The sequence below is a fragment of the Xenopus laevis genome, chromosome 9_10L (assembly GCF_017654675.1).
Source record: "Xenopus laevis strain J_2021 chromosome 9_10L, Xenopus_laevis_v10.1, whole genome shotgun sequence".
NCBI lineage: Eukaryota > Metazoa > Chordata > Amphibia > Anura > Pipidae > Xenopus > Xenopus laevis.
Genome location: NC_054387.1, coordinates 70456632 through 70476112, shown reverse-complemented (window position 1 = coordinate 70476112; position 19481 = coordinate 70456632). Strand labels below are relative to the sequence as shown.

At 40.2% G+C, this 19481-nt stretch overlaps 1 protein-coding gene across 4 annotated transcripts in view; it reads left to right on the top strand.

The window, feature by feature from the left end:
- The window catches only part of acvr1.L (activin A receptor type 1 L homeolog), a 45756-nt gene extending 26571 nt beyond the window's left edge, over nucleotides 1-19185 (top strand). For 3 of the 4 annotated variants that reach the window (XM_018234202.2, XM_018234200.2, XM_018234201.2), the window contains 6 exons: nucleotides 1035-1134; nucleotides 4363-4509; nucleotides 7269-7544; nucleotides 11548-11745; nucleotides 15220-15350; nucleotides 17614-19185. In XM_018234202.2, the coding sequence (XP_018089691.1) occupies nucleotides 1035-1134; nucleotides 4363-4509; nucleotides 7269-7544; nucleotides 11548-11745; nucleotides 15220-15350; nucleotides 17614-17748 (987 nt within the window). In that variant the 3' untranslated portion in view covers nucleotides 17749-19185. 4 annotated transcript variants of the gene reach the window in all.
- Nucleotides 19186-19481: the final 296 nt, after the last annotated feature.

Sequence of the window (19481 nt, the reverse complement as noted above, 5' to 3'; positions counted from 1 at the left end):
GCTTTTCTGAGCTTGCTTGTTCCCATTGCTCTAATTTCACTATGGTCAATAATATGGTCTTGGACCACTGTGGCTGGCGATGCCTCCATTGGAATTATATCCATTTATCCAGCCACAAAGAGTGTTACTCCTAGCATCTGGCTGCTTGACTGGTGGGTTCTTAACTTAACAAGAATTCTAGAATTGCAGGTTTTTTTTTAAATATGTTAACAGATGGGACATGAATATCCTGCAAAATATATGCCTCTAAACAGTCCTCAGTGATGTCATTACTATAAATGGTGCTTAATGTTATACTGTAGGTCACTTGGGTACATAAAGATTTCAAATCTTTAAAGACTGTGAACACAAATATGCCACCAAAATTAAACCGGCCCACTTTTTAGTTTTTGACTGGTAAAAATGAGTCATCAATTTGTTTTAAAATAACTTTGTTGTGAATGCTTGTACCATTGTTTTAATTTAAGTCCTGTTTTCCTATGAATAATGTAATGTTCTGCCACCTTGTGACTATTCCTTTTTAGCTGGCAGAGGCCAAGCCAAAAAACCTTTCCGTGATAAGTGCGGAACACTTCTGTAGCTGCTGCTGCTGTATGCTAATTATCTTGCATTCTTTATGCAATGAATTCAGCCTGTAAGCAAAGCAATGGCGTGTGGTGAGAAGGTGCTGGGAGGACTATTACTTTTTAACTCTTGGTGTAACTTAGCCCTTGCCCTGTGTTTCTTCTCTGGGAAGAGACTGTGGGATAGCAGGTATAGTTAGAAGAGATTAGCCTATAGTAGCAGTGGGATAATAGCCTCTGGGAAGGGACTGTGGCTGTGGGATAGCAGGTATAGTAGGGAGAGATGGTGCCTATAGTAGCAGTGGGATAATAGTCTCTGGGAAGGGACTGGGGATAATATATGTGTGTGTGTGTTTGTGGAAATCTTATCAGCTAGACAGAAAAGCACTTTGCATTACTTATGTTAATTGTCAGTCTTATTTGTTTTTCAAATATTGTTTTTCTGATTTTTGAGCTTGTTACATTTTCCAGGAAATGTTGGATCATTCCTGTACATCGGGCAGTGGTTCTGGGCTTCCATTCCTGGTACAAAGAACAGTCGCTCGGCAGATTACACTAGCAGAGTGTGTTGGTTAGTATAATTTTGTACTTTATCAATTCCAAATCTGTTGGATACTTGGTTTTATTCCTTTACAAAGCAGTGGCAGGGAAGCAATCTGTGCAAGTTTCCCTGATGTATAACAGAAGCAAAGTAGATCAGTCTGCTGCTCTTGTTAGCACTTGTGCATTTTGACAATAAGCACCTGGAAGCAATGGAGTGACCAGGATCATATGCACAAGAAACCAGGACCAGATCTGCTCCTAGCAAGCATGCATCTTTTTGTGAATTAGCTCAACATGGTAGCTTCTGAACCCTCTGCCCAAGAAACACTGATAGGGCAATTTTAGACAGGGGGACTATGCAGGGCCCTATGTTGCCTAAATGGGTTTAGTTCTCCATTAAACAACTAGTGCTGTGAATAACCTAACCTAAAAAAGATATAAACAGTGCTTAATATCATCAGTTGTAAGCTATGCTTGGTGATGTCATAGAAATCATTGAAATGTGTTTTAACTATAACATGTGCTTCTGTAACACCTTCATGACTGCTTATGCTTTTATATTTTATATTTAGTTACAATTGCATCTGTACCCCTTCGCTATAACTGTTCTGCAAAGTCCATGCTTTACTTAGCATACATTTAACTTAGTTTTATTTATGACTCATTAACATGCGGGATGCCCAACCTGCAATTTAAACTTATTTCCTGGCAGGTATTCCAGTGTTTAAGCGCACAATCTCTTTCTGTGTCCCTTTAGAAAATCAATGGAGACCTCCAGCAGGCTGGAAGAAAAGCAATCTTTCTGTTTTAAACTTAACCCATGTAATTGGGGTAATTAACATTTAAAGTAAAAAAAAAAAACCCTGTCTGTAAACAAAATTATAGCAACCTTTAAAATCCGAAGCCGCCACTGACATAATAGCTGCCATATTCCATTTGTAAGAAAAACAGGGCTGGAATGGGCAAGAGTCAGACTTGTGAGAGACAAAGCGGGGTAGCAAGGCACAGGCTTGTTTTATGACTCTACCTGCGAGGGGTTGTTTTATTGTGTAAAGCTTAGATATGTTAATGAGTGTCAGTTTATAAAATTCTTGGCAGAAACATTTAGGATTTCCCGACATGGAGTGATAATGTAAAATGCATTAGCTTTCAGTGCACTGGGAGGAGGGGGCTGGTGCCAGGAGATTCAGTTTACAATGCTGATGAGCTCTGCTGCCTCACCATTAGCACAGATTGTCTTTCAGTTCTCAGTGCTTGAGTTAGAGGGGCACTAAAGCTACAGCAGAATTCAGTCTTGTATGGGATGGGGACCTTGTAAGAGTACGCATATATGTGTTCAGAAGCCCCCTACCTTGTTATAGGCCAATAAGTGTTGCTGTTTCTTGTTAGCTTGGGGAGGAGCAATTTTTTTGCACGAAAATTCCTGGATATGGAGAAACTGCTGGACAAGTTAATCTGTTACTAGGAATATTGAACACAGGGAAGGGGTGGGTCAGCAGCACTGATTAGATGTGTGGTTGTGTCCAACGTGTTTCTACATGGCAAGAATATTCTCCAGCTTTAAGCTATAGTTCCTGGGATGTTTCAATAGTTGTCTAGGTATTCTAGGCAAACAATAGCTGCTCTGCCACAATGATAGTCTGCCACTGACTGCACAAAAAATTCCCTCCCCTCTCCATTGGCTGGCAGAGTTATTCAACCTCTCGCTCACCTTTGTTCCCTATTGAAGTGATGCGTTCCGTTTGCGATCATTTCTCTGCCATAGAAAGCCAATGGACTTTTAGGCAACTGCCACAACAGATGGATTCTGCATTAATCAGCCCCTCAAAACACATCCTCACGCATTTTGATTCCATAATCTGCTCCGTGTGCCTTCACCTGGGTCAGTGCAGTGGCTTTGGATGCTGGCACATCAGAAAGCCGATAGGATTGTAGTGTTGTTATTCACAGGCCTAAATCCTCCTAGTGTGATAGTAGCCTTAATCCCAGAATCTATACCTTTAACATGGACCATTCTCATTATTTCAGGACTGAGGTTTGGCCAACACTTTAGTGCCCAGCTGAACCAAGCCTAAATTATTTAATATGATTTTTAAAGCGGTAGAAAGAATATGCAGGTTTGTATACTAGGTTTGAATGTTCTGAACAGCTTGAGGGCATTGCTGAAATATTTGGCGCAAGACCATATCTGTGTTGACGCTAACCCTGATGTGCTATTGTGCTTGGATCAGTCAGCAGCCAATCACATTGTGTCACAGCCAGTGTGTCGGCATTCTTGCTAGTGAGTATGGCTGTGTGTAAGTCACAGTCTGGGCACGCTTGCAGAAGACATTTGAACACTAGAAGCCGTGACGGTTGAACACAGCGAGTAATATTTTGTTTGCAGGGGATTTTTGCTTAAAACTGTGCTTTTTCAGCAATTAAATTTTTTTTTGCCTTAGGGGGATGGGCTGTTATGTATGGTTATGTGGAAATTGTAACTGGTCTTGCTGAGATTTGTGGTATGTGAATGATAATGTATGCAACGTTGGAATAATGCTAGGGACTGGGCAGAAGTGATTGCATGAATTGATTTAATGGAGAGTAGATGTATTGTAAGAAATTGCATATATAAAATTTACTGGGCCCCTAGATCATTTAGGGCCCCCATACACTTTGTTTTAAACATGTTTATGAAAACTGTCTTATTGCCACTCATTGTCCCACCTGGCAGTGTACCTTCCTGGCTCCTGCAGTCACAGGTTCTACTTTCTCTATGGTTATGCCCCCTGGAATATTCTATAGTACATAAAGGTGGCTACACAGAGGCCGACCTGTACGTTACCTATATCGATCAGCCCATGTCAGATCTAATAAATGAGTATAGTCTTTGTCCACCCTTTTGGACAAACAGGAAAACGATACCTTTTTCATGTAGGCTTAACAGTCATTACATTTTTTTTTTTTTTTAAATGATCCGTAAAAATCTTTGGCCCAACAAGCATTATTTGAGATTATTCTTTTGAACGGAGGCAGCCATAGTTGCCCATGTTTCTAATCCCTGTGCAGTGCCCTCTGCTGGTCATTTGACATAGCGCTTGCTCTCTTCAACTATACATTTTGCAGACATTGGAGTTTTCTTATTTTAACTAGTGAAGCATAATGTGTGTTAAATCCGAAACTGGGATTTAGACCTTATAATGTTTTTCAAGTTATTGATGGAAAAATTAACTTAATTCATCCTTTAATTACTGTTCTTCCTTCCTTCCCCACTCAGGAAAAGGCCGATATGGTGAAGTATGGCGAGGTCTTTGGCAAGGAGAAAGCATCGCAGTGAAGATATTTTCATCACGAGACGAAAAATCCTGGTTCAGGGAAACAGAGTTATACAACACTGTGTTACTGCGTCATGAAAATATTCTGGGTAAGATGTTCTGTTGTACATCGCTACGGAGCATGTGTGGCACTTTATAAATACTTGATAGAGAGCGCAGTTCTGCTGCAAGAGCTGGGGGCTTTTTGGCCTCCTGGTAAATGTTCAGTTTGGGACGATGAAGATTTAATTAGCAGAAGCCTGTCCTACATTCTCACCAGATGGCTCGAGCGGATGGGAATGCAAGACAGCTTCTTGTTTTAGTAACTGTTTGGTAGCAACTGCTGTCAGTGGAAAACTCCAGCAGCCCCGGCTCTCTTGTTTCTGTTAAAGCTGCAGTTTCTCTCTCTATACGCCCAAAGTGAAAGCAGCACAGAGGGAAATAAAGATGGCAGAAAATCAATAGTGAGATAATCAGGCAGTTTCCTGTTTGGGGTGGAATCATTGCAATGAAATGCTTTTATAGAATAAACCAGTTCTGCTTCCATTGTGTTAGACCCTAGGGGTGTCTGCGTTTTTTACATTCCCTGCCTTTGCAAACATTTCGGCACACTCGTCTGTTTGGAGTTCTTGTCTGTGTAAACGTTTGGTCTTAATCTTAAACTGTAGTTTTAACTCCCTCCTGCCCAGCTCCTCCTGGAGCCCTTTCTACTCTAGTGTGCTATAAAAACAGAAGATGATTATGAGCAGGCCTATGATTAAGGGAGTCTTTCCCGAAACACGTAAACTTCTTCTATTTTATCCGGAGTGCCGCCTGATTGGATTGCTGATTGGACAAGGACATAAAAAAAAGGATATTGCCACAGATATTACTTCATCTCAAGCTTGCCATATTGGGACCCTTCAGACGTATTTGGCTACTTACAGACCTGTGTATAGTGCCTGCACTGCCAGTATATGGCCAACAGTCTGCAAGCTGTCTATGGAATAGTTTAGAAATCTTGTTGGGTGAGGACTGCACAGGCAACTTAATAAGGTCCTCTTCTGACAGGGCCCTATTAATGATTTGGGGAAGTGCGTAGGTGACCAAATTGGGTAAACGTCTGCTTGTTTGTATGACCAGCATAAAGAGATAGTGATTGTTTTAACAGGAACTTGTTGTATTCCTATACCAGTGCCCATCGCTAATCTCAAACCAAGCCATGTGCTTCTTACCTGTGTTGATCCCCAACACTGCTTTAAGAACAAGGAAGTCAAGGTTGATGGCAGCTTGGAGGGGGGGGGGGATAGGCTGGGTACCAATAGGTAGAAGAACAAATGTAAACAGTGCATCAGCCTGTCAGTACTTAGCACTGCCCCTCCCAAGCCTGATATCAGTTGTATCCCATTCCCCATTCTTGAAGCTTGTGTTGGGGATCGACAGGGCTGGGTAGGGAAGCAAGGAGCACCGTACATATGCGGGATCAGTGTTGTGTTAAAACACGGAGTGTGTCAGTGTCCCTTTAAGGCTCATGGCACCTGGGATGTATTCTCTACCATTGATTTTTAGCCTGTGGAGAAGCCTGTCATTAGCAATAATGGCAACTGGCTGTCACTTTCTGTGACAGGCGGTTTCCATTAATACTAACAACCAACTGGTTGGTGAAAACCAATGGTCAAGAATACGTCCCAGGCGCCATGAGACTTAAAGGCTCCTCTGCTAGGTTCGTGGGCTTCTCCATTGTCATTTTAGATCAAAAAATCTATACCCATCTATACACATTTATTCTGCACACCTCTTCAATTAGCCATCCGTTATTCTGACACATCTTTAACCCGCATGGTGCAGGCAAAATTTAGTTATTGATAAACAATGGTAGTGGACACTATTTTCAAACCTATTTTTCCGTTTTTAAACATAGCCATAACTCATGCTGTTAGTCATGGATAGACATCGTGAATCACTTAGTTGTTACATATAATTTGCAGGAAATTTATAACTTCATATAAGCAGGGTTTAGAGATCTTCTGGGTGTTTTATGGAAGGAAGGGCACACCTGCGATTGTTCAATAATCTTTATTCAGGGAAAATTTTTGTTTTTAATGCAGTTATTTTTCTTTGAGCCTAGTTTAGTGAACCGTTAAGAATTCATCCTTAAACTGCCTTTTGTTTTTGGAATATGCACATTCCAGTCATGCACGCGTTGCTTTATGTTTTTCCACTTATTTTAACTCAAACACCTTCCTATATGCATCTGCATGTCCAGACAAAGGATCAGGAAGGAAAGCCGTGAGATTCCTATATTTCATATATACCTAGGAGAAATACGTTGACTGTATCATGTTTCCTATGTTAGATATGGAATTTTGGGCAGCATTCTCATTGGTAAATTCTTCTTCATCTATAAGGGTTAGTTCACACCAGGAGATCGACTCGTTTGCTTTAGCGCAGGCGACTTTTCATTATAGCCTATGAGAAAACACGCTGAGGCAGTTCGGGGAGATTGTCGCTCAGAAGACGAGGCGATTAGCCGCCAGGCGACAAAATCTCAAGGAATCTCCTTGTGTGAACTAACCCTAATTAAGGTTTTGGACATCTACTTTAAAGATTTAGGGGGCCTATGGGCGTATGGGATTTATAAAAGGTTTAGAGACACTATTTTCACATAGTGTTTAACCCCTGTAAGGAAATGGACAAAACTGGTTGCTCTGTTGGAGAAGGGGTTAAGCATTAGCTGAAACTGGTTTCTAGGAGATTTTTTTTTAACCCAATGTTCCAGTCTGTAGCTTTAAATAAGATGAAAGTATTATTTCCCATAATTTAATCACGATAACACTGGAAAGCATTTTTCCCCTGCTGTTTATTTATGGTGTGCCATTTCTATTTCAAGGTTTTATTGCTTCAGACATGACTTCCAGAAACTCCAGCACACAGTTGTGGCTAATAACTCACTACCATGAGCTGGGCTCCCTCTACGACTACATGCAGGTTACCACGCTGGATTCGATCAGTTGCCTGCGCATCGTTTTGTCGATAGCCAGCGGCCTGGCTCATTTGCATGTGGAGATATTTGGCACTCAGGGGAAGCCGGCAATTTCTCATAGAGATTTGAAGAGCAAGAATATCCTTGTGAAAAAGAACGGGCAGTGCTGCATTGCAGATCTAGGTAAATGGGGGCTTGCTCTCTACCCAGAATGCTCTTTCCTTTGGTACTGCCAGAGTTTCATATTAGAACATTATTAGATCATTAAATTCATGTCAAATGCAGTTCTTCATTGTGGCCCCTCCCACTTAGCTATAACGGTTCTATAGGAGGCATATATGCCCGTGGCTCAAAAGATGGGATCCATACCCATAGGTGACACATAGGCACCTACTGCCTTAAAAGGCATACTAAGGGACTCATTTCTAGTTCCATGTTTAAGTTATGATTGTTGGCCACTTAAGAAAATAAAATCATAGGCATATTTTGGTAGCTGAAAAGTAAAACATTTTTCAAAATCAGTTATTTAGTATATTGCAGTAAAGGGAACATTTATATTTGGTGAATTCAGAATAACCCTGCCCCCCATGGGCATGAACAACTTTTACTTGGAGATCTGGGCAGGGGAAAAGGTTCATGCGCCCTTGTCAAAGGACAAACAGACGACTGTAGCTTTTGGAAGGAAAAAGAAAATTAAGAGGCAATTAAACAAGACAATGGTGGAGGCGGTTGGAAAGAACAAGAATCAGAGCATGAACATGGGAAAATCTTTCCTAGAGAAGGGTTACGTATTTGACTTATTGGAAGTGAGTTTGTCCAGCTCCACTGGTGTCCACTGGCAAGGGTAGTGTTTCATATTGGGCACCTTTTAATTTTTTTCTATTTTAATGGGATTCCTTGCAATGCCTTAAAGGGGGCGGGTCACCTTTAAGTTCAACTTTTAGTATGTTATAGAATGGGCATTTCTAAGCAACTTTTTAATTGGTCTTCATTATTTATTTTTATAGGTTTTTTTCAATTATTTGTCTTCTTCTTTTGACTCTTTCCAGCTTTCAAATGGGGGTCACTGACCCCATCTAAAAACAAATGCTCTGTAAGGCTACCAATGTAATGTTATTGCAACTTTTTATTACTCATCTTTCTATTCAGACCCTCTCCTATTCATATTCCAGTCTCTTTTTTGAATCAATGCCTGGTTGCTGAAATTGCAAACTGGAGAGCTGCTGAATAAAAAGCTAAGTAACTCAAAAACCACAAATAATAATGAATTAAAACCAATTGCAAATGGTCTCAGAATATCACTCTCTACCTAATAGTAGAAGTTTACTCATAGGTGAACAACCCCTTTAAGAGCACTGATCTTCTTTAAATAGAATAAGTGTGCCGAGTCTGTAATGGAATCCCCTGATCCTTGCAAAGAATCACTTTGAAGGAAATGATGTGACTGCTGTGACTTTGTTTCTGTGTTACTTAGGCTGGCATTGCCTGCCACAATGTGTAACTATGGTGCTGACTCAATGGCCTTCCCAGCTGATATCTGCTTGGGAATTGGCCAGATACTGACCAGGCTTGCTTCAAAATCAATCAGTGAGTCATCTCGCAATTGGGCTGCTTGGATCATCCTAATTCGGCCCAGGACCTAGGTGGCTAAATCAGGCAACTATTCAGCTGTTTGGTTATGTCATGAAACAGGTATCTTTATGTGTATGGGCAGCTTTACACCTGATAACCCTCAATAAGACCAAGGTTTGGAACCGGTATAACCACTGAGATTGATGTTCCTGGTGATAAACATGGTGTTCTGTTCACTCTTCCTGGAATACTGCATGCTTCATAATAAAGTTTGAAGCATGGTTTTTGTGTTTCCATATTGCCAAACTTTCTTTCGTCCCTAATGCATTGGGGCCACCATATTTTTTGGAATCCTCTGTGGAATAAAGGCAAAAATTAAATAATGCTTTCACTCAAATACAAATGCAGAGAAGGCTTATTATCTTACTTTCCAGTAGGTTTCAGGAATAAATACATGGATGATTGTCCGTTAATTGACTACATTTTGCCTGTAAACGCTCCACAAACCTAAATGGATGTACAAAGAAGTGGCATCAGTGGACTCCTCAGAAATAGGCTGTTCTTGGTACACTTTAAGTACACTTAGAGGAAATGTAAATTTAAAAATGACAAATTTACTGTAAAATTGCTTGTCTGAGCAGTAGTATTAATGAGTGACTGATCTGTGATTTTAACTTTAACCTTTCATACCATGCTGTGGCCAGTAGATGGCAGCATTTGTTGGATTGTCTCTGCAAATCTGTTTAGTAAATCAGTTGCAGCCATGACAGTGAAATCTCCCCAGTGGTGGCTGTAGTTAAGCAGCAGCTGGTGTTCCAAGAATTATACATACCTCCTTTAAACACTTTTCATGCAGATATTTATTGTCCATCTGCCCTTTTCACTATTATTGTGAGGCAGTTGTAACTTGCAGCGAAGGTTGCTGCCAAAATCCTTCTGGAGGCCAGAGGGCACTACTCTGCCACTTGTCACTTCTCAGTTGGCACTGAACTTAACATGCCAGAAGTTGTAATTCAGAAAGAGTTGGAATTTAGAGAGACAATGGTTATCCATCTCTATACATTAAATAAATGTTCATATTATCTGTCTTGGAGAATAACACATCTGTCCAGATTGAGAAAACAAAAAGCCAACCAACCATTTGCGTCAAGAAGGTAGTAGGTAGCACCATCCATTGATAAAGATATAACAAATTAATGGTGTGCATATATAGTCTTTGACAAAGCTTGCAGTTTGGCAAGCGAAACGCGCATCAGGCGCATTCTATTTTTAAACTGTTAGGCAGGGACGATTACTAGCTGGGACTGGCGTATTGGTGGAAGGGAGGAAGGGTTGGTGCGGGGTACTGCGGTTTGCCGATATTTACCTAATGGCACTTTGCCGACCGGCTATTCAGGCCCGAGCACTGGACTAACTTCAAAGGAAGGGTGGTGTGGGAGGGAACGAGCTGCGTTCTCGATATCGGAAGTCCGCTTCCGCCTCCTATTACCTTGCTACCTCCTCTAAGATACGAGGGGCGATGTTAATGTTTGCAATTTACTTTAGGCCTCTCAGGTGGAAGGTGTCGGCATTTGTGCTTTACGGCAATCACATTGGGCTTGCTGTCTATGTGCCCACACAAACCCAAACACCACCCATCCCTCTCATGTACTGAGTCTCGCCAGCATTACAGCAGTTGAGAATGATGTTGGGTAACAGTTTTTACTGTAGTTAAAAACCCACACCATAATCTCAACCTTATATATACTAGCTGCTGACCTCGTGTCCAAACAGCTACCCTACCTAACCTTGCTTTTAAGATACACTTTTTCTCGTATTAATCTTAGGCAAATGAAATTAAAGTTAAGTTTTACTTTATTACGTTGGGATCTCGGGTGAAAATAATGGGATGGTGCAATGACATGCAACCAACCATTTGGGCAGTTGGCCATGGCAATATAACGCTGCTTGTTCCTATTCTATACTTACTCCCATCTAGCCTGCTGATGTTTCAAACCCTGAAGATCCTAGCAGCAATCCTCCCTTCTCCATACTTCAGCAATGTTTATTGACTGACCATACAGTGGGCCAATATTGCTGCCGATTCAGTTTCTGTAAACAAAGTTGGTAGCTTAAAGTACCATGCCAAGTCAATATCCAGACTAAAATTGACCAAATATCTATCAGGTTAAAAATCCCATCTGGGATGGACTGCATTGGCCTGTTGATGTGGTCCTCACCCAATGTATATAGGCTGACAATTTTTTATCTGATTGTTGACTGGAGGTTCATACATGGGTATCTAAAAGGGACAAAGATCCACACAGTGATCTTGACAGAAGGGTGGATATTTCACTGTTTGATTATTTTAAATGTGACAACAGCTATAATATGATTGGTGGAGAGTAAGCTTCAGTTGGGCCTCCTGCTCTGCCTGCTCTTATCACAACATTGCATGCCTCTTATCTTATATGAGAGTGACACCATGTATGTGCAAGGGCAGGAGGCCCAGGTGTGCTGGCAGGGTGCTTGGGGTACATTTAACCAAATCGGAAGGGTATGATATTGCCTTTACAGTCAGCTGCTATTGGGTTATATTTTTGACAGTAACTAGCACTTTTTGTGTTGCTAACAGGGCTTGCCGTCATGCATTCGCAAACAACCAACCAGCTGGATGTTGGCAATAACCCCCGCGTAGGAACAAAGCGCTACATGGCCCCTGAAGTTCTGGATGAAACTATACAAGTGGATTGTTTTGACTCTTACAAGCGAGTGGATATTTATGCATTTGGTCTTGTCCTATGGGAGGTCGCCAGGCGGATGGTCAGCAATGGTAAGTTTTTTTTATGCTGTTTTTCCTGCCCTTAATGAAACAGGCTGGCACCCTTGAATCCCCTGGCGCCTGGTGCTATTTTGGAACTGTGTAAATAGGCTTCTTGTTACAGTTTGTGTCGAACTATCACCCAGTCGGGCAAAATCTGCCTTAACATTGTGTTTTTGCTTCCCTGGTATGGCCCCTGACAGCTCGGGAAGGATGTGGATTTTGCTATAGAGGAAAGACTGTTATTTTATGAAAAACAACTTGTGATTTTAAAGGGACCGTTTTCTCCTGTTCACACGGGACATGGGAAACATACCTGAAATGTGTAGTGCCACTGGCATGGAAAAGACAGCCTAACAAGATTCCAAGATTAGGGAGCTAATGTAGACAACTTTAAGGCTGGAACATTCCTGTTATGGGGCTGTTGGACCCCCAGACTATTACAGTATTTTTAAGTATATAAAATACAGCATTTCTAGCAATATTCTATTTCAGCCTTTAGTTTACCTTTAAAGTAAGGTGTTTGTATTTGCTGCAATTATTGTTTTGCATAATGGAAATTTGCTGCAATTTTAGACTTCTGCGGTGGAGTGGAATAGTGCATTGGGAGCGTACAGGGAGAGGAGCGATTGAGCCTAAATGGTAAAACCCATTATTTGCATGGGCACGCTGGTCAATAGTAAAGGTGAAACAAAAATCACAATACAAGCCTTCTATAAATAAACTAGAGAAAGGCACGTTCTGTGTCCTGATTTGGAGTTTTTCCCGGTAGACGGGTTAGATGAGGTGAGGTAAAATTAGATAACTGAATTCATAACCTTTACTGATAAAACCTATGTCACTGCTGTTTGGTTCCTGGGACAAATTTACCAACTGCAACCCTGTAGCTGTTGTACCGTTAAAGCTTCCATAATGCATTTACCTCGTTGTACAACCCTAGCCATTTGACTGATGGTCTAGGGCAGTGGTTGTCAAACTTTGAGTTCAAGCCCCCTTGAAGGTCTACCCTTTGGGCCAGGGCTAACATTGATGGTCCAGCCTTGAGCCAAGGCCTCACTAGAGGGGTCCAGTCTTTGGGCCAGTGCCTCGTGGCAGTGATGGGGCTGAAAAATATTGTGTTTTCTGGAAACATTTCTACAAATGGTTTCATGATTTGTTCTTAGCTGCTTTTCAAGAAATTATTGGCCAGCTAAACGTTGTGCATTTTTTTTTTTCTGTAATATTCCTGCTGTCCTGATACATACAATGATGACAAAATAAGAGCTATTGCAGCCTTAAGGGTCGAACCTGTATGAGCTGTCTACCGAGGACGCTGGTTTGTGGATCATACAGATGTCTTGCCTCTGTTTCAGCTTATTCAGGGATTGTGTTCATAAAGGCAATGGGTACGAGTTATGTCTGTTGACCCCAGATTTATTCTGGCACAAGAGGGAAAATTTAATTTTTTTTTTTAAAGTCATGTTTTATTGATTTTGCTGAGCACAAATACTGCTCACATTCTGTCCAAAATAAGGAACATCTGTTGTTACAAAAACAGATCCCTGGCAGGTGTGAGCAACACCTAGAATAACAGATGTTTTTGTGTCTGATAAAGCAATTGCTTTTTCATCAGAGGAATTTAAGTGCTTTGCCAATACTTGTCTCACTCACTTCCTTTCTCTGAGCAAACAGCCTGGTAAAGTGAATAAAGCAGCCAGGCACATTCTAAGAGAAGTATTGATAATAATGACTGTCTTATTTTGTATTGTATTGCTTTATGCTCAGTTACTGGGGTTAGACAAGGGCAGGATTTCCCCAGCTTAAGTGTGTGCGTTAGTACAGGGGCCCCAGCAGAGCTGTATTCTGGGGGTTCCAAGCACATTTTACCCCAGAAGTGACTAGGAAGTGTGTCCGCTTATATAATATAGCACAAATTAACATTTTTATTTTGTAGTTTTGGGGATGGCTTTGGCTGTAGGATAAGCGGTAGGAAGAGTGGGAAGAGTTTGTGCCTATATTAGCAGTGGTATAATAGTCTCTGGGATGGGACCGTGGCTCTGGGATAGCAAGTATAGTAGGGAGTGCCTATAGTAGCCGTGGGCATAATAGCCTCTGGGTATTGACTGTGGCTGAAGGTTAGCAGTTATAGCTGAAGCGCATGTGTGCATGCGCTCGTGGGGGAGTGGGGTGTGTGGGAGATGCACTCTGAGGGCGACTGATCGCCCTCAGTGCGCCGCCGAGGAAAATCTGCCCCTGGAGATAGCCAGTATAGTTGTGAGAGTAACTATAGTAGCAGTGAGGATAGCAAAGGTGTACACGATGATCCTATGCAAAGGGTATATGTTTTTTCTGTACTGTTTTTTTTTTTTTTTTTTTTTTTAAACTGAACATTTCTATCAATTGTTACACGATGGGCTCCCCTATTTCTGTGGTCCAGTACAACTTTCTTCTCTGCAGCAGCCTGGGTTGATAGGTTAATGATTGATGTAACCTTTGGACAATCTGTAAATGCAAAAAAGCTACAAGAAATCCAAAATAGCTGAAAAGCTTTATCTGTATTGTAATTGTTTGTGCCTGTATATTGGATGTCAGGCCCATGAGAAGCCGTCTGTGTAAGCCATGGTTTCCTGACTAGGAGTTCCATGCAACCTATGCTGGGATAATTTTCTGCAGAATTCATATCCTGCCATCAGTGTGCCTGATTATCTTATGGTTTGTAGTCTGTACAGCTCATATTCTCTTGTATTACTTACAATAAATTATATAACTAAATAATAATTGCAGTTGTTGCTCCAGGTCTAGTGACCCATAGCAACCAATCTGATGTTTGCTCTTAAAGTAGGTGATTGTTAAATACGACCTGCTGATTGGCTGCTATAGATTTTTGAACCTTGTGCAAACGTTGTGACTTCTGTTATTCCTTAAAGCCAGCAAGCCATGCTTTGTATTTTATGTTCCCTGTCTTCCCTTGATTATATTAATGTGGATTTTATGTCTCGGGAAAGAAATTTCAACATCCAGTTTTGCAAAGTAGTTCAAGGTTCCCCGTGGCCAATGTCTATATGTGGACATATACTTATCTATATCGCATGCCAGAATGATAAACATACACATGACCTGTTACCCAGAGTGATGGCAGTTTACATTTCTCTGACTTAGAAACAGGGGAAATAGACTTAGCATTTAGCTTCTTTATAGTTCCTATTTCACTATCATATTGGCCAATTTCTTCCTCTCTTTCTATATTTGTTGTTTATATTGGGATTGAAGGTGTTAATCCCTTTTTCGAGCCATGTAAGAGATTAGTAGAGGCTTAACAGAGCAGAGAGGATTACATCTAAGGTTTTTTTTAAGGTTTTTTTTTTCCATCTATATAAAGTATAAATAGCATCCAATAAAGCAGAAAATTGTAAGTGTTGTATTATCAGGTTCCATTTACTAAAGTGCTGCTTTTGGTGTAATTTATTGCCTTTAATCATGTCACTTAGCATGTCATTTAACTCCTAGGCATTGTAGAAGAATACAAGCCTCCTTTTTATGATGTTGTACCCAATGACCCGAGTTTTGAAGACATGAAGAAGGTTGTCTGTGTGGATCAACAAAGACCAAACATTCCCAATAGATGGTTCTCAGATTCAGTAAGTACTGCTAGTCACAGCCTAGGCAGATATAAAAACATTTTAGTATCTTATGCTCTTTTTAAATGATTGTTTTCATAAAAATTAATTGGATGGCCTTTTCCTTTCTAAAAATTTGCTCTTAACTAGTTGTTAGATTCTGCCATGCCTATAAATTCCATTATTCTGCCACACAAATCACTTTTATTTCTCCCCAAGCTTGACTTTCTTTTGTGAAAACCCCACAGTTTATAACAGGGTCACCTTACGTAGGTCCAGGGTTATCCAGGACAACAAAAACTACTCTCCCCCCCCAGAATGTCACAGCAACTGACTTGAACTGGGACCAACACTAAAGGCGGCTACTACATTTAGTATGATAAACTTGCTACTCATATTGCCAGCTGCCGTTCCAATTGTAAACCACTATTCAAAGGCCTATGGCACAGAAGGTGCTCTGATCAGAGTGTAACCATACTATGCCCCTTATATGTGCTTCAATGGCGCCCTACAGTAATGTCTTTGCCTTTAAAATAGGGCTCCCAGGTATTTCACTTATAAGTGGGCTGTTTATTTGACAAATGTGGGTTGTATCACATTAACATGATGTCAGACAAAGGTGTATAGTTCTTTGATAAATGTTTATTTAAGAGTTACACGTAGTAGGTCAGTAAGGTCTTTGGGTTATAAATACACGGACCTAAATCAGCCCCATGTATCTCTGGCATGAATTGACCAGTCATAATGGTATACCATAGATTTAGCTGCTTTCCTTTAAATGTTTAGGGATGGCAGGAATGGTAATTCAGTAGTTGTAGCTGAAGAGGACATAGTTTGAGCATACCTGCTCTAGATAATAATCTTGTTCCTAGATTACTCCATATGAATCACCTCATTATCTCTCTTTGTAATAAGTAATCCTCTTTATATAGTAACTAGGTAAGTCAGCTGTCTTAGTAGAGTTTTGTCGGCTTTTTTCAGCCCATGCGGATAATTTTCTCTGCTTCAAATGAAACTCAAGTTCTTCCTTGTCCATATTCAATTGATAAATGACCTGTGGGCATAGGAAAGTGTAGGCCCTTTGCCATGTTGGTGGAACTTGGCTCCCAGTATCATACCAAAGTTGGGAATGTGATAAATATAGAGCATGGCTATATGGGATATAAGAAAATCTAGTGCATTGTCCTTGCTATAGAGAGTCCGTTTTACAGCTATGTACGGCAATATCTGCATTGTAACAGACAATGTCCCTCTGTCCGTGCATTGTTCTATGCCTTCTCCTTGTTTGGAGATCATACTACTATAGGAGCTCTAGAGAATGATATGGATGATGGTGGCCAACGAACCTGACACAATATCAGTGATAGAGCAAAATTAAAATAATACAGTCACCTTTTACAATATCCATTGTATTGATTCAAAGAGAAGATAAAAATGGTGCTGTCTTTTCATTTCAAATCTATTCCATTTCTCTATAAGAACATTATTTTAAAAATCATGGCAAAATGTTTGTATAATGCTATACTTAGCTAACATTGAGCACGTATTTCTTCAGAGGTGCATTGTCATTATCCAAATTACACACTTATTTATGTGCGTAATTACCTACTCTTGGCAGTTCAATGTATTCTTGCAAGGTAAGCTCAGATTATTTGCTGCTTTCTAGTCAACGTGGCCATAATAAAAACCTTCCCTGACTTTCTTGCAATTTGATTGGTTGATCTGACTGAGCAGTGTCAACAACAAAAAAATGTCATCTGTGTTTTCTAATATGGCAGATACGTCCACTTATATGTATTTTTGCAAGATATGGTTATATAAGTAAACAATGTTCTATCAAGCCCCTATATAGATGGCATGACTACAATGGGTCTATGGTTTGCAAGAATAGTAAACTCTTGTATGTCCATATATGTTGGAGCTGCAGCAAGTGGCATTCCATCAAGCCTCTGTATAGATAGGAGTAGCTACTGAGGGGCTATGCTTTGCAGAACTTTTAAATGTATTCTTGGGAGATATGTCCCTGTATGTTGGAGCTAGAGCAAGTTCTGTTCAATAAAGCCTCTATAGAGGTAGCAGTTGCTACCAAGGGGCTATGTTTGTAGGAATAAAAACAATCACTTGTTGCATTCTTGGGAGATATGTCTATGAATGTTGGAGCTGGAGCAAGCATCAAGCCTCTGTAGATGTGTGTGACTACTGAGGGGCTACACTCTGCAAAAATGACCAACCATTGAACATTTTCCCATCCCTTACCTAATCCGTTCTCTCTTTTCCTTTGCAGACTCTAACAGCGCTTGCTAAGCTGATGAAAGAATGCTGGTATCAAAACCCCTCCGCAAGACTCACAGCCTTACGCATCAAAAAGACTTTAACCAAAATTGACAATTCTTTAGATAAACTGAAATCTGACTGTTAAAAACTCTATTTGACACTGCCATGAAATCTGTGCGTAGTTCATGCCGACAAAGAAGAAAAAAAGTGACACAGTGCTTGCCTGCCGAGGTGTAGACTTTGTTTCGAGCGGTTTATTTTTAAGGGAAATTCTCACAAAGAGATCATTTGATAAAGTGTAAAATTACGTTGTATCCCTCTAGTGGTGCCTGTCCCATTGTTACGTTAGGACTTCTGGCTGACCTGGATAAACAAAGTTGGGGGGCCTTTGGCAGTTTGCAGAGAAAAATAAAGAGGAAACATTTTTTTTCTTTTGAAATATAATTGCTGGGGGTTTAATATTTTTTTTAAATCATCTGCACGCAACATCACATTTGCTACGACTAAAGTGTTTGCGCTACCATGTTGCATTTTCAGGTTATTTCTTTGTGAAGCGATTTCCAACAAAACGGAATCGTAGACACTAAAAGTGGCTGCCTGTTTGAAGACAATCCCACATCGGAACCTTACTCAGAGACTTGCGGTCTTGCATCCACGCCAAAGGCTGCTCGGACAATTTTGCAAATATTTTGGGTCTCTAAAGGAGCACAGAATATAGAACAGGACGGGCATTAAAAAAAAAAAAAGATGGTTCTGGAGAAATGAAAGAAATTCTAAGCGTTATCCCGATCACTCCTATGGAAAAAAAAAAAAAAGAAAACGGAACTGGTGATTTTTTTAATCAGCAATATTGCGTGTGCTTCTCTGTTTTATTGCACTAGCAATTTTTTGCATTCCTTAATTGCACTGTTACTGTTAATTTTAATGACAGATGCCAAATATATGGTTGGCCGTGTATGGATCTGTGTTTTCGAAATACACCAATTTCTTTTGGTTGGTGGGGGGGGGATGGAAGAAACTGAGATGTGTCAGATTTAGCTGCATTTTACACGTGTACTGATGTTTACAATAATGCTGAACATTAGGAATTTTTGTTGTCTATACAAAACTTTGCAAATTATTTATTACTAGTGCACTTAGCAGTTTTCAAGCAAAGCTGATCAGTGCAGGCAGTTAACAGCTCTATTTTGTGGTCTTTTTCTTTTCTATTTTTTTCTTTTACACGACTAACTTTTGTGACACATTATGATTATTTCTCGAATATCACATTACGATGTCACGTTACAGTCTCCATATTGAGATGGGTGTGTGCGGTCTGTATCAATTTCAGTTTAGAGAACCATAAATTTATCTCTGTCACTCACCATTTTTCCCTCCTCGCCTTTTAACTGACATAGGAATTAAAAACATAAAAGGAAAATTTCAGTAGAAATTTCGGACATTATAATGGGGAGATGCATTTCTTCTAAGCTATATTATATGTGCATTGTTAACTCTGCCAGAAAATAACTATTTTGTTTTAATCTACTTTTTGTATTTAGTAGTTATTTGTATAAATTAAATAGAATGTTTTGAAGTCTAACAATTTCTGTTGTAACTGTGTGTATTAAACAGCCTGGTACAAAAAAGGGGGGTTGTGGGTGCACACCTAAGGCAAATTTCAAAATATGTATAGCCCTGTCTAAGTAATTCAAGTAAATATGCAAGTGCAAGTAAATTTAAAAAAAAATAAAAATTAAAAATGGGCTTTGGTTTGGGCAGTCTCTCCCTCTTAAAAGCCGCATCAGCAGTCGGCGGGGGAGGATTTAGCTCACAGTTTGAAACCAAGGCACAGCAGATATTCATACAAAGTAATGCTATTAAGCAGAAAGGTAAAAT